This window comes from Stegostoma tigrinum, chromosome 10 (assembly GCF_030684315.1).
Source record: "Stegostoma tigrinum isolate sSteTig4 chromosome 10, sSteTig4.hap1, whole genome shotgun sequence".
NCBI classification, from domain to species: domain Eukaryota; kingdom Metazoa; phylum Chordata; class Chondrichthyes; order Orectolobiformes; family Stegostomatidae; genus Stegostoma; species Stegostoma tigrinum.
This window is the reverse complement of record NC_081363.1, coordinates 84,858,700-84,886,382: the sequence shown is the minus strand read 5'-3', so window position 1 is coordinate 84,886,382 and position 27,683 is coordinate 84,858,700. Positions and strand designations below refer to the sequence as shown.

General features: G+C 48.1%; 1 protein-coding gene across 1 annotated transcript; it reads left to right on the top strand.

The window, feature by feature from the left end:
- Positions 1 to 230: 230 nt before the first annotated feature.
- Positions 231 to 17,754, top strand: LOC125455662 (serine/threonine-protein kinase PAK 6-like). Its single transcript, XM_059649473.1, has 5 exons — positions 231 to 324; positions 706 to 773; positions 12,415 to 12,647; positions 16,296 to 16,952; positions 17,584 to 17,754. The coding sequence occupies exons 3-5, from the start codon at positions 12,441 to 12,443 to the stop codon at positions 17,752 to 17,754; spliced, it is 1,035 nt and encodes a 344-aa protein (XP_059505456.1). The 5' UTR covers positions 231 to 324; positions 706 to 773; positions 12,415 to 12,440.
- The last annotated feature ends 9,929 nt before the right edge of the window (positions 17,755 to 27,683 follow it).

The following is a 27,683-nucleotide window of genomic DNA, read 5'->3' as shown; positions in this document are numbered from 1 at the left end:
CTTCACTGACTGCTATGCCAGGCTGTTCATTATCTCTGACACTCTTTGTGCTTCTGAGCATTCAGATTTAGTTGCATTCCCCTCAGCTGGGAGAAAGTGAGGGGATCGAGGTGAACAGTAATTTGGGGATGTCCTACTATGTCCTCCTACCTTCACATTCTTGTGCACGATAAAACAACCCCAGCCCATGGCATCTATAAGGAGGAGGGGGGGGGGTCGGGTGGTTGCAAAGATCTAAAGGGCACCCGAGGGGCATCTTTTTTGATACAGGGGGCGAACAAGTTGCCAGAGGGAGGTTTCGACTTTTCAAAGACATTTGGACAGGTACGTGAATAGGAAGGGTTCGGAGGGATATGGTCCAGACGCCGCCAAGTGGGTCTAGCTCAGTGTAGGAAACCCGGTCGGCACGGAGGAGATGGGCCGAAGGGCCTGTTTCCGCGCCGTGCAACTCTGTCTTGCCCCAGTACAGCTATGGAGCTGACTCACCGTTTAAACCAACAGAGAGCAGGAGGCCGGGATGTAAGGAAGCAAGGTACATGTGAGAGGCGCGTGGGTCCTGACTTGAGTCCTGAACTGCGTGGATGTCGGGGGGTGGGGGGGGAGGACTTTTTTTTTGCTTTAAGAATCCTCGGCTGATTGGTGAACCGGTTGCCGAGGGCTCGTACCTGCAAGGAGGTTCTTATCTCAGAATATTTGTACAAGCAGGAACATGTCGTGAGTCAGAGACTGCTGTACGCTCCTGCTGCACATTTCCATAGCTGAGGTGTCGAACGGTGAGTAAAATCCTCTCTATCTCTGAAACAAAAGCAAAAAAGGCTTCTGCCGGGTACTGGGATAGTGTATTAAAGGCAGACTGTGGGTTGAAGTTTTAGGCAGCTGTGTGAGATACCTGAGCTGCAGGTTCTGGGACTCTTTGACAGACAGACAGACAGGCAGGCAGATGGAGTTACTGCTTCATTCAGTCACTGCTGGGTCTGATCCCTCGTGTGTGTTACCTGCCCGCCTCGTTGGGTGGTGTTTCCATATAGGGCTGCAGCGTAAAGGGAAAAGGAAGGCAGACTGTGGGGCTTGGGATGTGCGGGATGGGAGATGGTGTTTGGTGGTGGTGGCGGTGGTGCAGTTGGGTGCGGACAGAAAGTTGCAGTTATGCAACTTGCTGCCACATATTCATGCACAGTCAGTAATTGCAATTTTCGACTCCACATTTCCCCTCTGCAGATGTCCCTGAGGGCATTGACTGTACTTACAGGTGGCGTTCCTGAGAAAATGTGTCTGTTTTTACAGGGATCCCTGAGAGTGCGTCTGTATCCACACGGGCCTGTGACAGTATGTTTGTATTTACAGGGGTGTGCTTGTATTTATAAGGGACTCTGAGAGTATGCCTATATATTCTGATACAGCACCTTGTAAATATCAGAGATAATGGGAACTGCAGATGCTGGAGAATTCCAAGATAATAAAATGTGAGGCTGGATGAACACAGCAGGCCAAGCAGCATCTCAGGAGCACAAAAGCTGACGTTTCGGGCCTAGACCCTTCATCAGAGAGCCTCTGATGAAGGGTCTAGGCCCGAAACGTCAGCTTTTGTGCTCCTGAGATGCTGCTTGGCCTGCTGTGTTCATCCAGCCTCACATTTTATTACCCTGTAAATATCGACAATCTCCTCTAAGCACCCTGAGGGAGTGTCTCTTTTTGCAGGGACTTCTGAGAGTCTGCCTATAAATACAGGGGTTTCTGAGATGGTGTCTGTATTTACATGGGTCCCTGAGAGTGTGCCTGTATAAATTGACACAACATACCACACCCTCCGCAATATCCAGTAAATACTGGGCACAGTCTCAAACACACCCTGCAAATACAGCCCCCTAAACATCCTGTAAATACTGATAAACACTAACCCCCAACATTCAGTACAGTGAATACAGTTCCTTAAACACCATATAAATACTGACACCATCTAAACATCAAGCCATTGTTGCCAGGACTATCACTGATCTTATTAGCTCCGCCACTGCCTCCAACTTTATAATTTCCCAACCCAACCGTAGCCAACCTTTCTCCACCTTTTCAGGCAATTCCAGCAGAACGGCACTGCCGCACACATCTTCCCCTCACTCCCCCCACCATCTGCATTTTTGAGCGCACCCTAGCCCATTCCTGGACCACCAATGCCAAACCCTCCCTCCCCCTGTGGACAGATTTGTATCTCCATGGGAATCGAGAGATGTAGGGCAAAAAAAAAGTGTTGGGGAAACTCAGCATGTCAGGCAGCATCTGGAGAGAGAGAGAGAGAGAGCATTAATGTTTCACGCCCCATGGCCCTTTGTCAGAACCATGAAAATTGTTTTCTTTCTCCTGTTGCTACTGGCCCTGCAGAGTTTCTTCAGCGTCCTTTGTTTTTGTTTCAGGTTCCCAGTATCTTGCAGGCATTGTGTATATTGCATGACACGTGTAGGCGAGGGGGGCTGGGGGTGAGCTAGATGATTGGATTGGTAGACTAGGCTTGAGGAGCCATATGGCCTACTTCCGCTCCTGCTCCCTGACAGATACTTTCCTAACTGACATACTCATGTCCTATGATACACTTCTGGAAGCACATGGGATTTGAATCTGGGCCTCCTGGCTTTGGGGGGGACAGGGATGCTACACTTGCACCAGCAAGAGCATCTGCTTATGTTCATATATTCCTGGCTCCACCAGCCACTTTGTGTGCATAGCCCAGTGCACGACGAGCATCAGTGAGCAAACCATTAGCATTGTCAAACCACACAGACTGCCCTGTTGGCATGGCTTTGAGGAAGGAGTTCTGGTGCTGGTTAGAGTGACTGTCCAAACTCAGAGGTCAGCTGTACCCTCTACCATGGCACACCAGGTGTTCAAGGCCTCCTCATTGTGGGTAGCCCACCCAACACTGGGATTCTCTTTAATCCCTACCCCCACCACTATTTCCCACCTCTCCCTTCCACTGTTGTGGTCGCTCACTGAATCCTCCTTCTGGAAGTGAAGAAAACAAAGCTTTGGGATGTGGGCTGTGCGCAGCGTTTATTTCCTGTCCCTATTTGCCTCTTGAGAAGGTGGTGGGGTGACATGTCCTCTTCAACCCACTGCAGGCTGTGCACTGTAGATAGACCCACAGTGCCCTCCAGGAGGGAATCCAGGATTCTGCCCCAACGACATTAGATCTCACCTGTCACTGTTCCCCGAAGACTTGCCACACCAGCCGCCCTCTCCTGGATTTACACACAGTGACTCCCTGCCTTGTCTTGCACCCTGTGGAGTGTGGGTAGCGTCATCTTATGAGCTGGTAACCGTGGCTGTCTGAAAGGATGGCAGGGTTTTCTGCATCCGGCACCCTCAGTGTTGAGGCACCATTGGCTCATCCGAAGCAAGGCCTTGGGCATCTGAATACAAGAATGGAGAAAGGGAGGGTTGGGATGAGGGAAGGAGCTGGGGCAGGGAATTGCACTGGGAGGGGCTGCTGTTGTGTGGTGTGGTGGGGAGAACCAGGCCTGTGGTGATGCCACCAAATGGGGTGAAATTGTGCTGGGAATGAAGAAGATCGCTCTGGCAGTTTGCAGCACCATGTTCTCCCAGCAGCTCGGGAGATGTAGGTGTGCCTGTTGGAGACAGTAAGGCCTGCAGACGCTGGAAGCCAGAGACGTGATGCTGGGAAAGCATAGAAGGGTCAGACAGCATCACTGGAGCATTGAAAGTCAACGTTTCGGGCCAAAACCCTTCATCAGGGCTGTTCACCACTGTCTCTCACTCTCTCTCTGTGGCTCACTTAGCGCCAAGTGTGAACTTCTCCTGCAAGTGAGAAAGGAGTATCGTGTAGTGAGCCCTTGCAATGCATTTGGGTGTTGCTGAATAGCTGGCTGTTGGTGGAAGTCTTGAGCCGGGGGTGTGAGCCTTGCAGCACTAGTAAGGCAATGAGGATGAGGTGGAACAACTCAAATTTTATTGCAATTCGTTCACCGGATGAGGGCATTTACTGCCCATCCCTAATTGCCCAGAGGGTAGGTTAGAGACAACCACATTGCTGTTGGTCTGGAGTCACATGTAAGCCAGACCAGGTGAGGACATTTAACCAAAGTAAAAACAGAAAGAACTGTGGATGCCGTAAATCAGGAGCATGGACAGAAGTTGCTGGAAAAGCTCAACAAGTCTGCCAGCACCTGTGAAGAAAAAAAGTCAGAGTTAACGTTTGGACATTTGTGAAGACATTTATCAGTTTGTGCAACAAGCTATTCATGGTCATCATTAGACCCTTAACTCCAGACCTTTTTTAAAAAAAAATTGAATTCAAATTCCACCATCTGCCCTGATGGGCTTCGAACCCAGATCCCTGGGTGTGTAGATTAGCAGTCCAGCAGTAATAACACTAGGCTGCCACTTGCTGATATAGAGTACTGTGGGCCTGGGGGATTGCTCATTGTGAGTAGTTGAGAGTGCAGTGAGTAGTGGAGATTGTGCCACGGTGACATTGACTGACCTAGTGAGGTCATTGGAATTAACTCAGGTCCAGGCTCTGGGAATTGACATCCCTGACCATGCACTTTGGAAGGTGTGCCTTCCTCCTCTAAATCTTAACCTCTCAGACAGAGTACTTCTAATCAGTGCAGGATAAACTGAACGTTGTGCTAGCCACACCAGGCTTAGTTTGCAGCCACTCAGCTTATATGGCATTGTGGAGTCACAGTTATACAGGAAGGAAACAGACCCTTTGGCTAACTCATCTGTGGCGTAAGTCTGATCTAATCCCATTTTCCAGCAGTTGGCCCATATCTCTCTAAACCCTTCCTAGTTATGTACCCCATCCAGATGCCTTTTAAATGTAATTGTACCAGCCTCCACCACTTCCTCTGGCAGCTCGTTCCATGCAGGCACTACCCTCTGCGTGAAAAAGTTACTCCTTAGGTCCTTTTTAAATCTTTACCCTGTCACCTTTGCTCATGCCCTCTAGTTTTGGACTCTTCCACCTTAGGAAGGAGACCTTGACTATTCATCCTATCTATGCCCGTCATGATTTTATAAACCACGATAGGTCACCCCCTCAGCCTCTGACCCACCAGGGGAAAAAGCCCCAGCCTATTCAGCCTCTCCCTAAAGCTCACACCTTCTGGTCCCGGCAACATCTTTGTAAATCTTTTCTGCATCCTATCAAGTTTAACAGCATCCTTCCTAATTGGAAAGACGATGAGAATTGTAAACAATATTCTAATAGTGGCCTCACTGGTCTGGTCGCTGTACTTATTAATGGAACTAATTCAATTACTAGGTAATGAGAGAGATCCTTTCATCTCTAATATTGCCATTTTTAAAAAATTGATACGTTTATTCCCCATGAAAAGGGACCCTCCTGTCACGCACCATATTGTTTAGGCTCTTTGGGAGACAAATAAACATGAAAAAATTCCAATTGTGCACCGACAGGCCAAACTCCTCTGGGAGCTGTTAATCCGAGGCAACTGCCTTTCCTATTTCACCGATTCATTCGATGACTTCTGGGACCACATTTTTAATTCCCACCTGCATCAGGTGCTGTACCCATGACCTTTCGAACATCTGTGAAAAATGCAGGAAAAAATCTTGAAAATGCACGCGGTTAATTTTTAACTCCATGTCGCTGTTGAAATATGAGGGATATGGCGAAAAGCTGCTTAACCTGGAACTTTGGCAGGAGAGATTGCAGTCGTCCTACTGATGATGTTATAGTAAAATGAGCAACTAGAACCTGCAGCAAACACAGGCATTGTGAGTGATCAAGTAGCACCTGAAGATGAGATGAAGTCATCAGCATTTCAGAGCTGAATTGCAAAGTGGCTCTTATTTTTGTTGTACTGTCTGGAAAGAACTAGCAATAATTAATTAGCAACCAGTTGTTGAGAGACTGAGTGTTTGTGGTTGCACTGGACGGTCAGATTAGTGTGTCACAAGGTACCAGCCTTCTCCCTAGCCACATGGGGCCTAATTAGAATTAGAACTCTCGTCTTTGCGTGACCAAAGTTTCAATAATCTGCAAACCAGAAGACAATCAGAATTGCAACCATAGCGAGATCCAAAATCCGGCACTGACCCTGTCCTGAGGTTTGGACTTTAAAGGGAGTGACCCTCAGCCAGTGCGAGATGGGGTCAGGAGTCGAATTGAGGGTCACAGTTTGAGATGGGGTCAGGGGTCGGATTAAGGGCCACAGTGCGAGACGGGGTCAGGGGTTGGATTGAGGGTCACAGTGTGAGACCAGGTCGGGGGTTGGATTGAGGGTCACAATGTGAGATGGGGTCAGGGTTCGGATTGAGGGCCACAGTGCGAGGCAGGGTCGAGGGCCTGGCTGAGTGTCACAGTACGAGATGGGGGCCAGGGATCGGACAGATGGCCACAGTGCGAGATGGGAGTGGGGGGGGGGGTCAGCTGTAGGCCTGGGGGCATGGTCATAGTGCAATACAGAACAATGACTGAAGACAACAGACAGGATAAGAGGAAGCAGGATAGAAGAGAGTGCAACTTCAGGACATAGAATGCACCAATAACATCCACATCCTAGCCTGTGTGGCCCTGATCTGTATACTGCCTGTAGAGAGTCTTTCACAAGCATATCCATGGAGGGCGTGCCATCCCTACTCCCTCAACAATGTCCAGCTTGCTCCTGCAGTATCAAGGCTGGTATGAAACACTCTGACTCTTATGTTGAGGTGTACACGGGCTGATGTTTGTGCCAACAGGAAGTGAATTAGCTAATTCTCAGTTTTCCACAGAGCCTTGACTGTTACTGATGAGTCACTTGTAACCAATGTCACTGAAGGTGATTGCTGATACTAATCCACTCCAGCGCACCCACTGACAAAACAATAAGACCTTAGCAAAGGAGTATTTCATTCAGTGAGTGCAGGGGATGCTAAAAGCTAGTTCTAAAGCCTGTGGGTGGCACTGTGGCCAGGAGCCTTCAGGCATCAAAGATAAATAACCTTCTTGGAAACAAAACAGAAGAGAGCCGAAGAATGGTCAGAGGTTCGCAAGAAAGAAATTGAATGCTGTGGTTTCAACTTTTGAGCACTGCCATTCATTTGTTGTAAAAAATTTTGGGAGACATTGGAATTGTAAGCAGGTCTAATGAACCTGAATGAATGTCCTGAAATAGTAACAGGGGAATGTTCATGGGTGGCATTTATGTTCAAGGACTGTTCAAGGACTGTCAAAGGGTATTCACTAAATTTTGTCACAAGGGACCAAAAGGTAGAAGCTCATGTTATTGAGGGCAAATATTTGACCAGATCAGGAAATCAGTTGAATGACAGCAAACAGAGTCAGACAATGGGGTGTCTACTTGGCAGGATGGAACTAGCAATAATAAATATTAATGTCATGAGCAGCTACTGAAGAATGTAAGATGCTAAAAGCTATATCAAGCCCTGGTTTAACCACACCTGGACTCATTGCGAACAGCTGTGAGTACTGAACTTATGATAGATCAACCATGGAGACTTACCCAAATGATACTTGGGCACCAAGGGTTGAGTTCCAAAGACTGATTCATAAACAATCAAATTTAGAAGGAACGTTAACATAAGAACACTAGACCTAAAGACTTGGAAGCTATAGTAGCCCGTTGAGTCTGCTCTGCCATTCATTGAGATCATGCCTCTTCTGATAGTCCTCAACTCCACTTTCCTACATTATCCCATACTATCCAAAAATCTATCTCAGCCTCGATAGCCCTCTGCATTAAAGAATTCCACATAATTGCTACCTTCTGAGAGAAGGTACTTCTCCTCATCTGTGTTCTAAATGGGCTTCCCACATTTGGAGATTTATACCTTCTGATCCTAGACTCTCCTGCAAGGAGAAATAACCTTTCCACATCTATCCTGTCATGTCCCCTAAGACATTTTGTATGTTTTGAGAAGAAATCTCCTCTCATTCTTCTTGAATCCAACGAAGGGAGAGCAGATATATGGTAGATGTAGAGAAACAGTTTTCGCTGGTTGCAGAGTCCGGGACTAGGGATCATGGTCTAAAAATTAGAGACAGACCTTTCAGGAGTGGAATTTAGAAAACACACCTTCATACATAGGGAGGTAGAGTTTGGGATTGTCTTGCAATGGTAGTGATAGGTGGACACCAGTAGTAGGTACAACCTGGTTGGTCGATTGGAAGGATGAATCTGATTGGTGGTTGGAAGGGAGGCTCAGAAGGTGGTGTGGAAGGGAGGAGGTGGGGCTGGAAGGGGAGCTGGGGGATGAGTGAGAAGGTTGTTTTGAAATTAGAGAACTCAACATTGATTACACACCTCTGGAGCAGATGGGACTTGAACCCAGACCTCCCGGCCAGTGGACACTACCACTGTTCCACTAGAGGGCCCCTAAAACAACTGTCTGGATAAGACAGTTTGAAGCTCCAGTTAGCTGTGGCATTGGTGCTAAGATGAGAGGGATAATACTGAGCAAGTCAATAAACTCTTGCCTTAATGAAAGCTAAATATGTGGCTTGCTTTCTATTTCACCAAGTGACTTGGAATATATTAATACCAATGTACCGGAGGTTTTTGGTCAGACCCTCCTCCAACCAAGGGTGGCACAGTGACTCAGTGGCTAGTTCTGCTGACTCATAGCACCAGGGACCCAGATTCGATTCGACCCTAGGGTGACTGTCTGTGTGGAGTTTGCACGTTCTCCCCATGTCTGCGTGGGTTTCCTCTGGGTGCTCTGGTTCCCTCCCACAGTCCAAAGATGTGCAGGTCGGGTGCTTGGCCATGGGAAATTGGCCTATAGTATGCAGAGATATGCAGGCTAGGTGGGTTAGCCGTGGGAAATACAGGGAAAGGGTTGTGAGGGGGGGGTGCAAGGCATGGCAGGTCTGAATGGGATGCTGTTCAGAAGGTCATCATGAACTCCACTGGGCTGAGTTGCCTACTTCCACACTGAAGAGATTCTGTGATAACCCTTCCCATTCCATCACATGGATACACGCAGATCACAAAAGGTGACAGCTGCCCGTGGTGGGTCAGAGACTTGCCCCTGTCTAGGATTCTGAGGCCCACACTGGAAACCTGCAAATAAAAAGGCAGCAGAGGATAACTGGAGCAACTGCACTTGTAGAATGTGCTGACCAAGATGGAGCTTGGGGATGGGAAATTGCACAGTTGGATCTGACTGCTGCATGCAAGCATCACTGGCAGAGTTTGAAAGACTTGCCGGGAATGGGAAGCTCTCAGCCAGGCAGATAGCATCCGAGGAGCAGCTATGTTGACATCGTGAGCCGAAACCCTCTATCAGGACTCGGGTGGGGGGAAGGGGAGTCCAGAAATAAATAGAGGAAGGGTAGGAGAGATGGAGATGGGTGGATGCAGATTGGGGGTTGTTGTGATTGGTCTGTGGGAAGGATGGAGCAGATTGGTGAGTCGATGGACAGGTTAGGTCTGGTCAGGAGGGGCTGGGCTGGACAGGTGATAAGGCTGGAAGGGGAGGGATTTTGAAGTCAGCGTTAAAGCCATTTGGGCCAGAAGCTTCCGAGGCAAAATACCAGATGATGTTCCTCCAGTTTACGTTTGGCCTCACTCTGATAGTGGAGGAGGCCAAGGGTGGACATGTTGTCAGGGGAGGGGGAGGGATAATTAAAATGGATGGTAACCGGAAGGTCGGGTTGGTCATTGCATGCAGAGCACAGATGCTCCGCGAACTGGTCTCCCCGATGTAGAGGATACCACGTCGGGATATGATAGATCAGGTTGGATAAGGTGCGGGTGAATCGCTGCCAGATCTGGAAGGATTGTCTGGGGTCTTGGATGGAGTTGAGAGGGGAGGTGTAAAGGAGGGTGTTGCACCTCTTGCAGTCGCAGGGACAGGTACTGGGTGTGGGGGAGGGGTTGTTGGGGAATGTGGAGCAGATGAGGGTGTAACAGACTGAACAATTCCTGGGGAAAGCGAACAGGACTGGGGAGGAAAGTATCTTTTTGGTGGTGGGCGTCTGGTCGTAGGTGGAGGAAATGTTGGAGGATGATGGGTTGGATTCAGAGGTTGGTGGACCAAGGGGACTCTATCCTTATTGCCATTGCGGGGAGTGAGTTTGAGGGCAGAAGTGTGGGAAATGGAAGAGATGCAGTTGAGGGCATCCTTAATTACGGAGGAGGGGTGGAGGAAATTATGATCCCTGAAGTAGGAGGATATCTAGGATGGCCTGGAGTGGAATGCCTCATCCTGGGACGAGATGCGGCAGAGGCGGAGGAATTGGGAGTATGGGGTAACGTTTTTGCAGGAGGGTGGATGAGAGGAGGTGTAGTTGAGGTAGCTGTGGGATGCCGATGGGTTTCCTATGCCCGTGCGGTATTGAACCTTTAGGCGAGACCCTCAGGAAGGGGTCAGGCGTCAGGGGGGTGACTGTCCCGGGTCATAGCAATCCCTGACAGAGCTGGGTCACCTTCTCTGTGGATGGGGCCAATGGATCTCTCCTCTCTCAACTGTTGGGTCTGACCACCAGGTGGTGCTGTGGATGTGGTTCAGACGGCGCCGGGGAGTGCCCTAAAAGTGGGCATTTTCAATTTGCCAAGGATGGACTCAAAAGTAGGTTCCTGCACTATGTGGCCCCCTCATAGCTGCTTTGTGCCAAGGTGGTCATCTGCTTTATCTATCAGATCGAAAGCTGGACCATGTACACCTCTCTGGGTAAACGAGGGAGAATTGTATCTACTGGTGTAGGTTGTCTTTGCTATTTAGGCATCGAGGAATTCATGGATACACTGCCTACCTACACGGAATGTCAGCACACACTAAGGCTCTACTTGAGCAAGTGTTGTGAAGAATAGTCAGGGCAGATTATTGTGGAAAACTTCATTCGGCCACCAACGGATGCTACCATCTGTCTCTTCTGAATAGGTTTGTAAAAATAAAAGAAGTCCTTTGACCATTAGCTCATCAGGCAGTGACCAAGACACACCATCCCCGTGGGGCACAGGAGATGGTGGATTCTGTCGGATGGCTCCACCCTGAACAGGCTCTCGGCAGAATCATGCAAAAACAAAGTTGTGCTGGAGAAACTCAACAGGTCTGGCTGCATTTGAGGAGAGAGAGAGAGTTAATGTTTTGACCCTTCTAGACTGGACTGGTCACTGGACTCCAACACTTTAGCTCTGTGTTTTTCTCTCTCTCTCTCTCCCTGTGCTCTCTCCAGCACTCTCTGCGTTTCAGATCTTCAGCATCCGCAGTTCTTTGTTTCGTTACTTGACAGAATGCCCCATGGCCAGAGATATTTCTTCGGGGTGGAGGTAGCTATTACGAGGGGACATAGTTTTAAAGTGAGTGGAGGTAGATATAGAGGAGATGTCAGAGATAGGCTCTTTACTCAGAGAGTGGTTGGGGCATGGAATGCGTTCCCGGGGAGGATAGTGGAGTCAGCCTCATTAGGGGCAGTTAAACGGCTATTAGATAGGCATATGGAAGATAGTATACGGTAGGGGTGGAGGTTATTTAGACCTTAGGTTGAGGGTAAAACGTTCGGCACAACTTCAAGGGCCGAAGGGCCTGTACCGTTTTATGTTCTATGTTCTAGATGAGAAAGGGTCCTTCCCTTCAGATTCTTCCCACATATCTGGAGTCTCGCTCCTTGAGGTGGGTGAGTTGGTAAGCCACCTCCTCCTGGAATGTGTCTTCACAGAGCAAGTCTGGTGAGAGATGGTTCCACATCAAGGTGCAGCCTGTCAAGGGGCCAGGGTAACACTGAGATAGACATCAAGCTGGTGTCGGAGGGCTGTCAGCTCCTCAGCCTAGGCCAAAACCTGTTTGTTTCTCACTGGAGCTAACTGAGCATCCCAGACTGGCACATCCCTGAGGCGTCTGTGGCCAGGGATGTTACAAAGCTGTGGTTGTAAAGACTCACTGAAGAAAGGGCCAGGTCTGCCCTTAGGGCCTGCTTTATTTGTACACAAGTTGCTTTAACCCACATAAAAGTCTTCAGGCTGCACAAACAGGAGGGAGTTTGTCATGGAATGTAGGTGTAACCTGTAAATTGTAAGGTGAGCGAGTCCCTCGGGGTGCCACACAATGCATTGACAGAGTTGTTACATTTTACGTGTGGGCAGACTCGAACAGTTGACATACTTCTTGCAAACTTTGTGAATGAGGTGTACTTTTCCTGCGAAGGAAACTGGTTTACATCTTTGGAGAGGCGGCAGTGAACTGACTTTTGGATTGGAGCACCTCTCGCTGTTATTGTGAGCAGCTCAAGTCGAACCTGGGTTCAGCTCAATGCCATGTGACTGACTGACACGGAGGACGTGTTTGCCCATCGTTTAAAGCAAAAACCAGCCGTGTGTGTGTGTGTGTGTGTGTGTCTGTGTGTGTGTGTCTGTGTGTGAGTGTGATCCTCAGCTTCTCCTCCTCCTCCTCCCAGTGTCAGCCGCCAATCTCAGTCTGTCCTCATTGCAGGGTCTCTTCCTCCTCCCAGTTGGATCATGTGGAAGAAGAGGAGGTCCCATCGCTTGGAGATTTCAGCTCCTCGGGACTTTGAGCACAGGCTGCACACCTCCTTTGACCCCCATGGCCAGAAGTTTGTCGGCCTGCCCCAGCAATGGCAGGGGCTGCTGGCGGAAACCCCGAAGCGGCCAAGGCCTCTGGTGGATCCATCCAGGGTCACCCCTGTGGAGCTCACTCCGCTGAAGGTAAGGTGGGCTCGCATGGACAGTGGGGGGGCACTGAGGGCAGGGGGGCCGTGGGATGTGAGGGCCTGGGACACAAAGGGTTTGGGGGACACTGAGGGCGGGGGGGGAAGGTGAGGGTCTGGGACAAGAAGGGTGTGGGGGGCATTGAGGGTGGGGGGGGAGGTGAGGGTCTGGGGCAGGAAGGCTGTGGGGGACACTGAGGGCATGGGGACGAAGGCGAGGGTTTGGAACATGAAGGGTGTGGGGGGCATTGAGGGCGGTGGGGGAAGGTGAGGGTGAGGGACACCCGGGTGCAGGGTGAGGGACACACAGAGTGTGGGACACAGAGGTTGGGGGTCTGTGTGAGGGGCTCTGAGGGTGAGGGAAGTTGAGGGTTTGGGAGGGTAAGTGAGGGTGAGGGACACGGAGGATGAGGCATAACGAAGGTAATGGATGATGGGCACAGAGGCTGAGAGGAGTGGCTGTGAGAACAAGGGACGTGGACATAGAGGAGGAAGAATTAAAGGGTAGGTTGTGGAAGTGAGTCTGTCTGTTGTTACCCTCCAGGCAGTCGTCTCACTGTTTAACTGCCGTGGGAAGGTCATATGCATCTCCCTGTAAATGTTATAACTCAGTGAGTTAACTCTTTGTAAGCTATAACAATATACTAAAATCACATTTATTTACAACCCCAAACTGCTATAATTCCCATTGATAGAGTTTCAGAATAAATATCAGTGTATGTGTCAGTGTGTGTCCGTCAATGTCTGTCAGTATGAGCGTGAGTGTGTTAGTACATGTCTGTGACTGTGCATCAGTGTGTGTGTATAAGTGAGCATCCCCATGTCACTTTGAGTGTGCTTCAATGGGTGTGTACTTCAATGTGTGTGTGTCACTGAGTGTGTGTATGTCAATGTAAGTACCATTGTGAGTGGGTGTGTTATTGTGAATGTCACTCTGTGTTACTGTCGGTGTGTGTGTGTCATTGAGTATCAATGCATGTGTGTGTCAGTGTGAATATGTATTTGTGTAAGTGTATATTAGTGTGTGTATGTGCCAGTGAGTGTGTTAGTGTGAATTTGAGTGTGCAAAGTGTGAGTGTCAGTGCAAGTATGTCTCGTTTTGTGTGTCTGTGTCTGTATCTGTGTATTAGTTACTAAGGGCGAGACCCGGAGAGCATAGGCCAGGAGAGAGAAAAGGCTGAGTAACTTCCCACGTTCGCTGTCTCAGATGTATCTTCTTAATCTTTTGGCAGAATGGGATAATCAATCCTGAGCTCCCAGAGCATGCTAAGTCCATCAGCATGCACATTTTGTTGAGGCACTTTTATCTGCACTAGCTCAATCGTGTACATCAGATTGGTGATGCTATGGAAGAACTGTCAGAGTGGAAGTTCTGAGGAAGGCATGAGCAAAATCATCTCCTCAGAAATGAGGCACTTCTGTCCTTTTTTGTTTTTCTTTTAAAAAAAGAGGCAGGTCTGGATTGTCAGTCTGAGTGAGGTTGCTGTCCCTTGGAAAATTGTCTTATGAAACAGAAAAGCTGCCCTAAGTGAACTTAGCAATGTGTGAACACAGGGCTGATGTGCAATGGTATGACTGAGTGAGGGAATGATTATACTTAGGTCAGTGTGTGTGAGTATTAGTGTTTGACAGTGTGAGCTAACACTGTAGATATGTGCGAGTGCATGAGTGTGAAAGGTCTGTTTTATTCATGAGTGGGATGTGGACATCGCTGGCTGGGCCCAGCATTTATTGCCTGACTCTAGTTGCCCTCCAGAAGGCAGTGGTGACCTGCCTTCTTGAACTGCAGCAGTCCATGTGCTGTGGGTTGACCCACAACGCTCTTAGGGAGGGAATTCCAGGATTTTGACCCAGCAAAGGAGAGTGGCTTGGGCAGGAACTTGCAGGGGGGTGGTGTTTCCATGTTTCTGCTGCCCTTGTCCTTCTTGATGGAAGTGGCAGTGGGTTTGGAAGGTGCTGTCTGAGGATCTTTGGTGAATTTTTGCAGAGAATCTTGTAGATGGTACACACTGCTGCTACTGAGCATCAGTGGCGGAGGGAGTGGATATTTGTGAATGTAGCCTCAATCAAGCGGGCTGCTTTGTCCTGAATGGTGTCGAGCTTCTTGAGTGTTGTTAGGGCTGCACCCATCCAAGCAAGTGGGGAGTAATCCATCACACTCCCGACTTGTGCCTGATGGGCTTTAAGGAGTCGGGAGATGCGTTCCTCGCTGCAGTATTCCCAGCTTCTAACCTGCTGTTGTAGCCACTTTGTTTATGAGGTGAGTCTAGTTGTGTTTCTGGTCAATGATAACCTCCAGGATGTTGATAGTGGGGGATTCAGTGATGGTAGTGTGTGTGTGTGTGTGTGTGTGTGTGTGTGTGTGTGAACCTTGGGGAACACTAGTCCAGGTGCATCTGCGTTGAGTGTCAGTCTGTACAGTCAATGTGTAAGGGGTCTGTGTATGTCCGAGTGTCTGTGCCTGTGAGTGTGCAAGTATATAAGTAAATGCGTGCGAGCGTGACTAGCTGCTTGAGTCTTTGTACGTGACTGTGCATGTTTGTGTTGGTCAATTAATTCTGAAAGGGCTGATGAGATACTTCCTCTATCGGGAAGCTTTTCCCTTATTTTTGACTCCAGATGTGGAGGAATCATAGAATCCCTACAGGCCATTCAGCCCATTGAGTCCACACTGACCGTCCAAAGAGAATCCCACCTGGACCCCTCCAGACCTTCCACATAGCTAGGACATGCAGCTCGTTAACAGGAAAAACATGTATCCTCGACACTTTTTTAATGTAAAATATATCCTCGGATTTTGTGAGGACTCTGCAGTGACTCAGGTTGCTTTGTTCATGCTTCATTCCTGTGGTAGGAGGAGGATTATGCAAGGGTTGGAGGCGGCAGGGACTCTGACACTTCATTGCTCAGTGTGGGGCTGGTGGAGTGTGAGTGAGTGTGGATCACAGGCTCTAGCATCACTGCATTTAACCCCCCACCATAGCCCGGGAGGATGGATCTGCTTTGAAATCATTGCTGAAGTAAATGATTAAAACCAGATCCATGCATGTTGGGTCGACAACTGATGACCTTGGGGGGTTTAGGAGAGAGGCCAAGCCTGGTGTTTCAGGATGGGTGAGTGTTTGAAGAACCGGGACTCATACTGGGGTCTGTGTACTGCCGTACGTCTCTTTTGCTTTGGACTGGTCCAGTTGCACCCTCGGGGTATTGCTGATTCCTTCTAGCATAGTGGAAAGGGTGAGTAGCTCACTGTTCTGATTGGATACTGCGTGGGATTACACCACAGGGTGAGAGTGTCCACGCCGTAGCCCCATGGGAGTTCCCCTGTCAGTCAGAAAGTCATATGGATCACCGGGCGGGTGTTTGACCCCTGGCAAAGGTAAAGAGAACCAGAGGCAGCTTATCGCATGGGAGTGCACCATGTACCAAACACTACGGAGCCCCATTACCTTGGGGTCTCCAGTATTCCAATGACTTTAGAGCCTGGCAATAGTAGCTTTTTTAATATTGAATTTAATATGCTTTTGGAGCTGTGGATGGGATATGCTGGTCCAAACCATTCGCTGGGTTTTGACTTCAACTGATGCCCATGTTTCCTTCTGTTACTGAACCCTCTGCCTGCCCCCTTTTGTCTCTTGTTACACAGCCCATCGTCCGTGGGAGCAAGTCGTCAGTCAATGGGCACATCACGGAACTGCTGGCCGACCTGCAGAAAGTCTCTGTCTCCAGGTCCAACTCTCTACGGAGAAGCGCGGCCTGCTGCCCTCGGGGGCCACCCTGCCCGCTCAGGAGGATCGAGGAAGACAGCACCCAGGAGATGCAGAAGAAGCTGCCCGGTCCTGCGCGCCGCTGGAGCAGGATCTTCTCCCGCGGTCACCACGGGAAGGGCCGAGGGGGTGAGGGCGGGAGCTCCGCGGTGAGGCCTTCGTGCGGCCGACCAGATGCGAGTAAGCCGGCCCAGAACCTCTCCGTCCCCTCTTTGGAGTATGAGCGGCAGAGGGCGCACTCCATGCACCGTTTCTCCCCCCCACGTGCTCAGGATGCCAGTCTCCCCTCGAATGGAGTCCCCGCAGAGACTGCTCCGTCTCACTCAGACAGGAGGCTGAGACCAGGCAGGAGGAACAGTCTGGGCTGGAGGCCCATCTCTTGCTTCTTTGGTCAGTCCAGCCCAAAGGGCACGAGGGGACACGGCACGGGTACCTTGCTAAAGCACAGCATCGCGGGTCACCCACTCAACAGCCATCTGTCCACGGGGGCCTCGCCAGACACATCGGCAAGAGTCACCACGGCCAAACAAACTCAGGTGAGCAACTCAGAGCTGCCAGGCGGCTAAGGTTATAAACTTCTGTGTGTCTGCCTTGCCCACAGACCGATGCATTGACAGGGGTCCGTTCTACGTTGGCTTGCTCTGAAACTGCTTTTGTTACAGGACTCGTAGGGGTGAGAGGAGGCTGGGGTGGGTCAGTGCTTTAAGAGCTCAGGACTTCGAATCGTGCTGGACTTAACAATTCTGTTTGTTTGGCGTGAGAAGACTTGAAAAATAAAAAACAAAACCCCAAGAGCATCAGACATAGGCCACTCAGCCCATCGAGTCCACTTTGCCATTTAATGCAATCGTGCCTGCTCCGATAATCCCCCAACTCTACTTTCCTGACCTTCCCTCAACCCCCCTTACTGATTTAAAAATCTGTCTCTCTCAGTCTTGAATGTACTTAACTGCCCAGCCCCGACAGCCCTCTGTGGTAAGGAATTCCACAGATTCACTACCCTCAGGGTAGAAATTCCTCCTTATCTCATCTTAAATGTGGGACCCCCACCCTCCTTATTCTGAGACAATGCCCTCTGGTCCTCGACTCTTCCCGTAAGAGGAACAGCTCCCCTTTTCAAGATTCCTAAGAATCTTGTATGTTTCATTAAGGTCGCCTCTCATTTAGCTTAACTCCAGTGAGTACAGGACCAGCCTACTCTTCCCTCCATGCCTGGGATCAGCTGAGCGAACCTACTCTGGACTGCGCCCAGTGGCAATGGACCTTTCCTTATACAAGAGGCCCAGAACTGTTCACAGTATCCTAGCTGTTCTCTGGCTGGTGGTATATCAACAATAAAATTCATTGGGGAGCAACAACGATGATATGAGATTGGTTACACGACAGGAAACAGAGCGCAGCTTGGTGTACACCTCTTCCAGCTAGAGGAAGATTGACAGTGACATGCCCCACCCCGCGCCCCCCCCCCCCCCCCCACCACCCCCCCCCCCCCCCACACCACCCCCAGCGGCTTCTGATGAGGCCCGTTCATGCGGAAATATTTAGGGATTTGGTGGATGTGGCACAGTTTCAAAATTTGTGGCCAATTGACTTTTGGAAGTGCTGCGAGTGTGAGGAAGGGGTCGCGGGGTATTTCGAAAGGAGATATTCGCCCCCCCGCTCCGGTGGAACGGGGCAGAAAAATGACAGGTGGAATCTAAAGTTAGAGAAATGTGTAATGATGGAGTTTGGTAGAATGAAGAGGGGAAATAAGCGGAATAAGGGCTACATTTCTAAAGAGGGCGTGACGGCCGAGTAAAGTGGGAGGGGGTGTGCGGTATACGTGTATACATCAATAAAAGCAGCAGGGCCGGAGTTAAATGAGAACGATATGGGATTCTGGGATTTATAAACAGGAGACATAGAGGACAATAAGTTATGATAAACCAATGTTTACACTGATCCCATCTCAGTGGTCTATGCCTCTAGTCTTGGGCAATGCACTTTAGGAATGATGTGAAGGAGAGGGAGAAAGAAGAAAAGGTTCATATAAGTGGTTCCAGGGATGAGAAAATTCAGTTTCATGCACATGTTAGAGGTTGAAGCTGTTTTCCTTGGGAAAGAATGGCGTAAGAAGAGATTTGATGAAGGTTTCCGGAATCGCGTGGCCCGCGGGTGGAGAGAACGAAAAGCAGAGGACGCTGGCTTGTGGCGATTGGCGGAAGAGGCGGTGGTGACAGGAGCAAAATAAAAATATTTTCATGCAGCAAGTGGTTAAGTTCTGGAATGTGCTGTCTTGGAGTATGGGGGAGGCAGGTTACATTGCAGCTTTCGAAAGAGAATTGGATCATTATCTAAAGAGGAAAAGCATGTAGGGCTACAGGGGGAGTGGCATTTAGGGAAAGGGTTCATGTACAGCGCTGATGTAGACATAATGGGCTGATTAGCATTCTGTGCTGTAACCAATCTTTGACCTCTACAATCTGTGCAAAACCTCAGCTCATTTACTAATGCTGTTGCTAAAGAACACACGTGACTGTAGTCCTGTGCTCTGAGCAAACAAATTTAGTTGTAAACAATTGATGCCACACCCCTGACAGTGTTACCTGAAAACTGAAATCTGAGAGCTGCTAGGTGGACAACCCACTATTTATCCCATTAGAGATAAAGTGACTCCCCAACCAAGTCTAAAGACGCAGTACAGTCAAGCAAACAGACTGTGTGAGGAAGGTCAGTATAGAGGGGCCATTGACATCACCTTCATGGAACTGCCTGGATTGAAAAGTCAATCTGACCTTGGAACATGGGCAACACTGACAAGTACTAATAAATCAAGTATGTTTGTATACATTGTAATAAAGACACTGAGCTTTGTTAACAATACTGTGGCAAGGTGTATAGAACTCTATAGAGAAAAGTGCTTATGATTCAATCATGGGTATTTATTGCCCATTCCTAGTTGCCCCTTGAAAAGGTGGTGGTGAGCTGCCTTCTTGAACTGCTGCAGTCCATGTGCTATAGTATGACCCACAATGTCATTAGGGAAACAATTCCAGGATTTTGACCCAGCGACACTGAAGGGCGCTGTATTCAAGTCACGACAGTGAGTGGCTTAGTGGGGAAATTGCAGGAGATGGTGTTCTCATGTATCTGCTGCCCTTGTCCTTCAAAATGGAAGTGGTCATGAGTTCTGAGGATCTTCAGTGAATTTCTGCAGTGTGTCTTATAGATAGTGCATAGTGCCACTATTGAGAATCAGTGGTGGGAGGAGTGGATGTTTGTGCATGTGGAGGCAATCTAGTGAGCTGTTTTGACCTGGATGGTGTTGAACTTCTTGACGGATGGGCTGTCCCATAATAAATCCATTTTAATGCATTGAATGATTTGATTTTGAGAATGAAAGAGGCAAGTTGTAGGTGTAATACATAGAATGGGACAAATGGGGCGCAACGAGGAGACATAGTGTACCAGAAAATAGATCATTTTAAAATTAAGTCTTGGAGCATCTGTGGAGAGAAAGCAGAGTTACCATTTCAGTTCCGGTGAACCTTTCCAAAACATTGACCTCTGCTTTCTGTCCTCAGATGCTGCCAGACCTTATGGTCTTATGGACCTGCTGAGTTCTTCCAGCGATTTTTGCTTCCAATTTCCAGCGTTCTTTGTAATTTTATTTCCCCCTTTTTCCTTTGGCCTATTCAAATGCATCTCTGGAGTAGGTGGGGCATAAACCCTGTCCTCCTCTTTCAGAGGATGGGATGATACCAACAACACTCATAAAATATTTCCCTGATAGATTGGAATGAATAGTTATCAAATGAGATGCATTTGTTGGAAATATTCAAAGAGAGGCAGTTGAGGGTACAGATGAGACATGTCCCCACAGGAAGTAGTGCTGCTTGCCAAGTATGTGGTTAATGAAGAGATGAACACACATTTAAATAAAACATTTAGCATCAGAAGCAGTCGCAAGGCTCTTCTCAGCTATGTGGGAGGGTATAATTATCAACAACTCCAAAGATATCAGGTGACTGAAACCTTTGCCAAAGAGGTAGGTTTTAAGGAGTGACTTAATGAAGAGAGACAGCTGGAGACACAGAAGTTTAATTAAGTTGGTAATTCCTTGGCTTGTGGCTAAGCAGCTTGAAGGCACAGCTGCAAATGTCTATTTCTTCACTCATTCGTGGGACGTAGCCATTGAAAGGAAGCATTTATTGCTGGTTCCTACCCAGGGAGATGACAGAGAGGCAGGTAAGGCCAGAGCTCTGGGCCATTGCTTTGGTTATTTGGTGTCAGATCTCACCATGGCAACGGGTGGAATTTGCATTCAATCAATTGCAATGTGGAGCATCCCACTCACACCTCAGTCAAGGTTATCATGACAGTGATCATCAATTGTTGTACAATAATGTCCTTTAGGAGGGCCGCTTTGGTAGTGTCCCTACCTCTGAGCCAAGAGACACAGGGTTAAGTCCCAGCTGCTCCAAGCTGTGCAGAGGTTGACTCCAACATATCCGCCGATACCCTTTCGGGAAGGAAATCTGGGTTTGAGTTATAAGGAGAGGATGGATAGGCTGGGACTGTTTTCACTGGAGCGTAGGAAGTCAAGAGGTGATCTCGTAGTGGAAGGTTTGTAAAATCATGAAGGGTATAGATAAGGTGAATGGCAAGTGTCGTTTCCCTAGGGTGAGAGATTTCAAGACTGTGGGGGGACATATTTAAGGTGAGAGGCAAAAGATGTAAAAATGACATGAGGGGCAACTTTTTTTAACCCAGAGAGTGGTTCATGTGTGAATGAACTTCCAGAGGAAGGAGTGCATGAGGGTACAATTTCAATGTTTAAAAGGAATGTAGATTAGTACATGAATGAGAAATGTTTGGAGGAATATGGGCCAAGCACAGGCAGGTAGAATTAGTTTAATTTGGGATTGTGCTCGGCATGGACTGGTTGGACTGAAGGGTCTGTTTCTGTGCTGTATGGCTCTATCTCATTTGCAGGATATGAATATCATTGAAAAAAGGCACTGTCTCTCAAAACTTCTTGTAATGACAGATTTCGTTTTTCTAAAATATAATATGAGTAACAGTGGTGATAGCCATTGGTGTGACTTGTTTTCATGGTTTATTAATTGAATTGAATTTTCCACCAGCTGCTGAGGTGGGGTTTGAACCTGCGTCCCTTAGCCTGGGCCTCAGGAATACCAGTCCAGTGGCATTCTCGGTCTGGGGGGTGTCACGGAGATGGGCATGGCTTAAAGGCCTTGGAGCGATTCGGACAGGAGGATGGGCACTTATTAAAACGAAGGCAGGACCAGTACGGATCAGTGAGGTGCGAGTTAGTGGAACTTTTTGGTGCTAGTTAATGGGCAGGCAGGAGCATTGTGGATGACTTCATACTTCAAAGGAAGTTGGGAGAAATGGGCGAGCTGCCCTGGAGAGCATTTGAATAGGCAAATTGCAGATGTCACAGGGACAAGGGTGAAACGTTTCAGCAGTAGATATGCTAGTGCAGGGCTAACCCTGCATTATCGAGATATGGTAATTGGCAGTCTCTTTAGTAATGAGGGCGAAATAGGACAGCTGGGCTATGAGACGTTAGGTTCGGTCTGAGGCAGTGGCCAGTCAGGGATGTGGAGCTGGTGGTGGCAGTGAGGGGAGGGGTGGGGTGTCAGAGTTTGTGGCAGGGACCCAACACGTTGGCTTTCAAATTTTTTTTTCAATCGAACAAGACGTTTGATGCGTAGTGCGACAAACGAGAGGCGGTCAAGAGAGATGGAGGAGAGTTAGTTCTGGTTGCTGTCAGGATTGTTAGCGAGCCTCATTTCAAATCTGCAGACGGTGCTAGCCCTCAGTGACCCAAATGGACAACAGCGAAGAGGCACATGGGGAGGGTGGTGCGATCAGTTCTTGAAGACTGGGGGGACACAGAGAGAGCAGGATGAGGAGCCATCCTGGTGAGCAGGAACTGAGGATTTGAGTTTCGTCACAGACAGGCAAAGCGGGAGCGGGGTGGGTTTAAATTTAGGGATGCTTTTTCCCTTTTTAAGCCCGAGATAGTTTGATTTATTTATTTCTTTTGTTTATCCCTGCCCCCTCCTGAGGAAGGCCAAAGTGGGTGTTCCCCAAACCAGGCTTTTCAGGTTTCAGATTTGGAAATAAGTCCTCAGCAAAAAAAAAATTTTTAAGATTAAATCAAAGATGGGGTTTGTTAACAAAGCGGTGAAAACCCAGCAGAATGCTTTTTCTACTCAATTCAAACACACAAGTGCGCTGGGCATTAAGGAAGGCAGAAGAAGAGGAAAGAGAGGTTATAGCTGACAGGTAAATCCAGCGAGATTAAAATCAGTTTATATGTAATTTCCAAATTTCAGAGGTTTGTGTACAATAAATAATTGCTTCAGCGAGCTGGGCTGTCTCATTTTCCTTCTGGCAGGCCAAGTGTGGGCTTCCTGTGAGCTAGCAATTTGGAGACAGAGGTGGAGGGCGCGAGGCACGCTGCCAATTCAGTCTGTCCCCCTGGAGGCCAAACAGTTAGAAACTTCCAGAATTTTTAGACTTAAGTAATTCACCCGGTTCTGATTTCGGTCACGTGATAAGGTGTTTCATGGTGTCATGTGGAGCGGGAATAGATCCTTTGGTTCAACTATCCCATGTCTCTGTAAACCTTTCCCAGTCATGTACCTATCCAAATGTCTTTTTAAATGTTGTAACTGTGCCTGCATTCACCACTTCCCCTGGCCATTCATTTCACCTACGAACATGTGAAAAAGTTGCCCCGCTGGACCCTTTAAAATCTCTCTTCTCTCACCTCAAAAATACATCCGAAAGAACTTCAGATGCTGTAAATCAGAAACAAACCCGGAAGTTGCTGGAAAAGCTCAGCAGGTCTGGCTGCCTCTGTGAAGACAAGATCAGAGTTAATGTTTCGGGTCCGGCAACCCTTCCCCAGAACCGCGGTTAACTCTTGAGTAAAATGTTAACTCTGATTTCTCTTCACAGATGCTGCCAGACTTGCTGAGCTCTTCCAGAAATTTCTGTTTGTGTTAAAAGATATGCCCAGACCTCCCCCCGCTTAGGGAAAAGACATTGGCTGCTCACCTTATCTATGCTCCGCGTGATTTTATAAACCTCTATAAGATCACCCGTCAACCTCCTATGCTCCAATGAAAAGATTCCAGCCTACCCAACCTCTCCTTAGCCCTCCAGTTGCAGCAACATCCTGGTAAATCTCTTCTGAACCCTCTCCAACTTCAAAATATCTTCCTATAGCAGGGTGACCAGAACTGTACATGGCACTCCAAAAGTGGCCTCACTGATGTCTTGTACAACCTCAATATGATGTCCCAACTCTTATGGTCTGAGCAATGAAGGCAAGCGTGCTAAACGGCTTCCTAACTACCCTGTCCAGCTGTCTTTGCAACTTTCAAAGAACTGTGTACAAGTCTCTCTGTTCGATGTCCCAACTCAGTAGGCTCCTGAGATGCTGCTTGGCCTGCTGTGTTCATCCAGCCTCACATTTTATTATCAGTAGGCTAACTGGATGGTTGTTTACTTCCCCTATCAGAACTTCCACTGCATGGCGAAGCAGTGGTTAAAAGCATTAGCGCCCACTTTATCATAATGACCTTTTGAGGCATTCCTTTTCCCAGATTCGGCGGAGGGCAGGCAAACCATCCCTCCCTCCCCTGCCCACCCACCGTCTTCAAGCCCTCTGTATCAGCAAGGGATCTAGAAATATGATCATGTGACCAGCCTCAGCCATTTTGAGATTCAAGTAAGGTGGTCCGTTTGTCAAAGAGACAGAGTTTCGGTACCGTTTAGAAAAGAACCCAGTCTACTTTCTGATTTCTCTTCACGCCCTTTCACCGCGACTCCTTGATTAGAGCTGTTTCAGCAGTGGAGCAGGAGTAGAGATCATATCAGAGAGGGGTGAAGGATGGAGCCCAGGGAAAATAGGTGCAGATCTGGGTTGATGGCACTTCAGGGATTTTGGAGAGGAAAGGGTGGTTGGAGATGAGATGATGGTTTGCAAGAGCAGAGAGGTCAAAGGCGTCTTGTTCAGGATTGGTTTACACACTCAGAACTGAGTCTCTGCTGTTTACTTTTTCACTTGCGTACAGAAAATGGGTGTCGCTGGCTGGGTCAGCATTTATTGCCTGTCCTTAATTGCCATTGAGAAGGTGATGGCGAGCTGCCTTCTTGAACTGCTGCAGTCCATGGGCTGTAGGCAGACCCACAATGCTGTCAGGGAGGGAATTCGAGGGTTTTGACCCAACGACTCTGAAGGAGTAGTGATAAATTTCCAAGTCAGGATGGCTTGGAGGGGAACTTGCAGGGGGTGGTGTTCCCATGTATCTGCTGCCCTTGTCCTTCTAGATGGAGGTGGGTTTGGAAGGTGCTGCCTGAGGATCTTTGGTGAATCTCCACAGTGCCTGTTGCAGATGGTACACACTGCTGCTACTGAGTGTTGGCGGTGGAGGGAGTGGATGCGTGTGGATGTGGTGCAGGCTGCTTTGTCCTGGATGGTGTCAAGCTTCTTGAGTGTTGTTGGGGCTGCACCCATCCAGGCAAGTGGGGTATATTCCATCACACTCCTGACTTGTGCCTCGTAGATGACGGACAGGCTTTGAGGAATCAGGAAGTGAGTCACTCGCTGCAGTATTCCTAACCTCTGACCTCCTCTGGTAGCTATTGTGTTTAAATGGCAAGTCCAGTTCAGTTTTTATCGGTTTTGAGACAGCACTATCTTTTTTGATTATTTCCTGGAGTTGGTGTTGCCATTTTTGAATGGGATGGGAAACCACCCTTGAGGAGAGAAAGGGAATCCTTTACTATAACAGCTAACATAGGAGGGCAAAGTAGGTGGGCAGGAGTATAGTGGGTGTTGCTTTTCACGGATAAAGTGAGCTTGAAGTGGACCTGAGAAAGGAACTAGAAGAAGATGTCATTTGCAGAGTTTGAGAAGGAGGTTTTGGGGTGCGGGGAAGGAGGTGGGTGGGCAGCGGGCTGGTGGGGCATGTGACTAAAGCAGCTCAATGACTGGGTTAACCGGTCAATGAACCAGTCAACACTTATTGTTGGAGAGACAGTAGGAACTGCAGATGCTGGAGAATCTGGGATAACAAGGTGTAGAGCTGGATGAACACAGCAGGCCAAGCAGCATCAGCTTTCCTGCTCCTTTGATGCTGTTTGGTTTGCTGTGTTCATCCAGCTCCACACCTTGTTATCTCACACTAACGTTTGGAGGTGAGAATAGGGAGGTGGAGGGATTGGGACAGAATTGGCGGGGTGGGGAGGGGATAATTAATGGCAGAGGTTTAAACCTTCGCATTTCAGGATTATCCACCAGAATGCTGTAATTTCTGGGAAAATTGAGTGCATTATTATACAGGATCTGCTGATACACTGGGATCCATTAGTTCAGGAATAGTGAGCAGTTTTGGCAAAGGTCATCGGGCTGTGTCGGTGCTTGTCCAATCAGAACCAAAGATGAATAGCGAAAGCCTTTTCGCACCATTATGTTTCCCAACTATATTTATTGGACCTGGGAGTGAGGATGGGGTGGGTGGTCTCTCAGGTCTAGTGACTGGCCAGCCAGATTGTTTTACTCAGGACAAGATCCTCAACGGTGAGGGAACAACTGGGGTCAACGATTTCAAATATTGTTGTGTGAATAGAGAGCCAAGGGATGAGAGCTGGATCTTTATTAGTGGTCTTGTAGGTGGCTTGAAGAAGGTTTTACCCTGGGTTTGGACAGACTGGGAAGAAAGATATGATTGGGAATGAATACAAGGAAAGTTCCTGTTAATGTTCTTCCAAGAGATGTGACCGTTACCCGACTCATCTGGCATTCCTTGCCCATCCCTAACTTCCCTTGAACTGAGTAGCTCATTGGGCCATTTCAGAGGGCAGCTAAGAGTCAGCCACATTGCTGTGGGTCTGGGGTCACATGTGGGCCAGACTGAGTGAGGGTGACAATTTTCCTTCTCTAAAGGACATTAAAGAACAACAGTTACTTGGACAACATTTAGACTAATTTTTGTTTAAATTTCAGATTTTAAATTCAAATGACACCATCTGCCGTGGGATTCGAACATGTGTCCCCAGAGCATTAACCTGGATTAAGTGCTGGAATACTTGTCCAGTCACATTACTGCAACACTACGTCATACCTTAGTGGAGCCAGTGAATGTGTGGACCCAGTATACCAACATATGTATAGCGGTAGTAGATCTGGTGAACTAACAGATCCCTGTACATTAGCAGATCCAGTAGAATAATGATCTCTTATAAAGAAACTAATGTTAAATTGACAGATGCAGTGGATATGTGAAAAGGGTGTTACCACTTATAGGTGAGCACTGAACTAGAGGGTGCTGTTTTAACATTATTGGTTCCCTTTTAGGACAGAGATGAGAACTTTTTTTTTCTTCAAGGTTTGTTCAAACTTCACATCTCTCCTTCAGGAGCTGTTAGAGGGTGGATCACTGATTATTTTTCAGGTGGAGGTGGATGTATTCTTTTTAGGCAATGGAATCAGAGGTTATCGGGATGGATGGGAAGGTAGAATTAAAAATGCAACCAAATCAGCCATGGCTGTTTTAAATGGCAGAACGGGTTTGAAGGGATGAATGGCCTATTTCTGCTTCTATTTCACACATACGTTCATGTGTGTAATTGGACCCAATGCATTAGTACACTAGTGAATCCAGTGAGCTAGAGTTGGGATGTCACATTGAGGTTGTACACAATGGGGGTGAGGCCTCTTCTGGAATACTGTGTGCAGTTCTGCTCTCCCTGCGATAGGAAGGATGTTGTTAAACTGGAGAAGGGCTCAGGAAAGATTTACCAGGGTGTTGCTGGGAATGGAGGGTTTGAGTTATAAGGAAAGGGTGGATGGGCTGGGACTTTTTACACTGGAGTGTAAGAGGTTGAGGGTGACTTTATAGAAGTTTATAAAATCATGAGGGCTTTAGATAAGGTGAATGGCAGGTATCTTTCCCCTAGGGTGGGGAAGTTCATGACTAGGGAGTGTATTTTTAAGGTGAGAGGAGAAAGATTTACAAAACACATGAGGGGCAATATTGTTACAAAGTGAATGTTTTGTATGCGGAATAGACTTGCAGAGGAAGTGGCTACAATGATGTGGGTACAAAGTGAAAAAGACATTTGGATAAGAACATGAATAAGAAATATATGGAGGGATATGGGCGAAGTGCAGGAATGTGGGACCAGTTTAGTTTGGGATTAATGTTGACATGGACTGGTTAGACTATAGGAGACCAGAATTA

What these genes read in the sequence shown, in the direction of transcription:
- LOC125455662 (XM_059649473.1), top strand. Translation starts at nt 12,441, where the DNA reads ATGTGGAAGAAGAGGAGGTCCCATCGCTTGGAGATTTCAGCTCCTCGG. An exon ending in TGGAGCTCACTCCGCTGAAG is followed by an intron (nt 12,648 to 16,295) that starts GTAAGGTGGGCT and finishes CTTGTTACACAG; the next exon opens with CCCATCGTCCGTGGGAGCAA. An exon ending in CCACGGCCAAACAAACTCAG is followed by an intron (nt 16,953 to 17,583) that starts GTGAGCAACTCA and finishes CCTCTCATTTAG; the next exon opens with CTTAACTCCAGTGAGTACAG.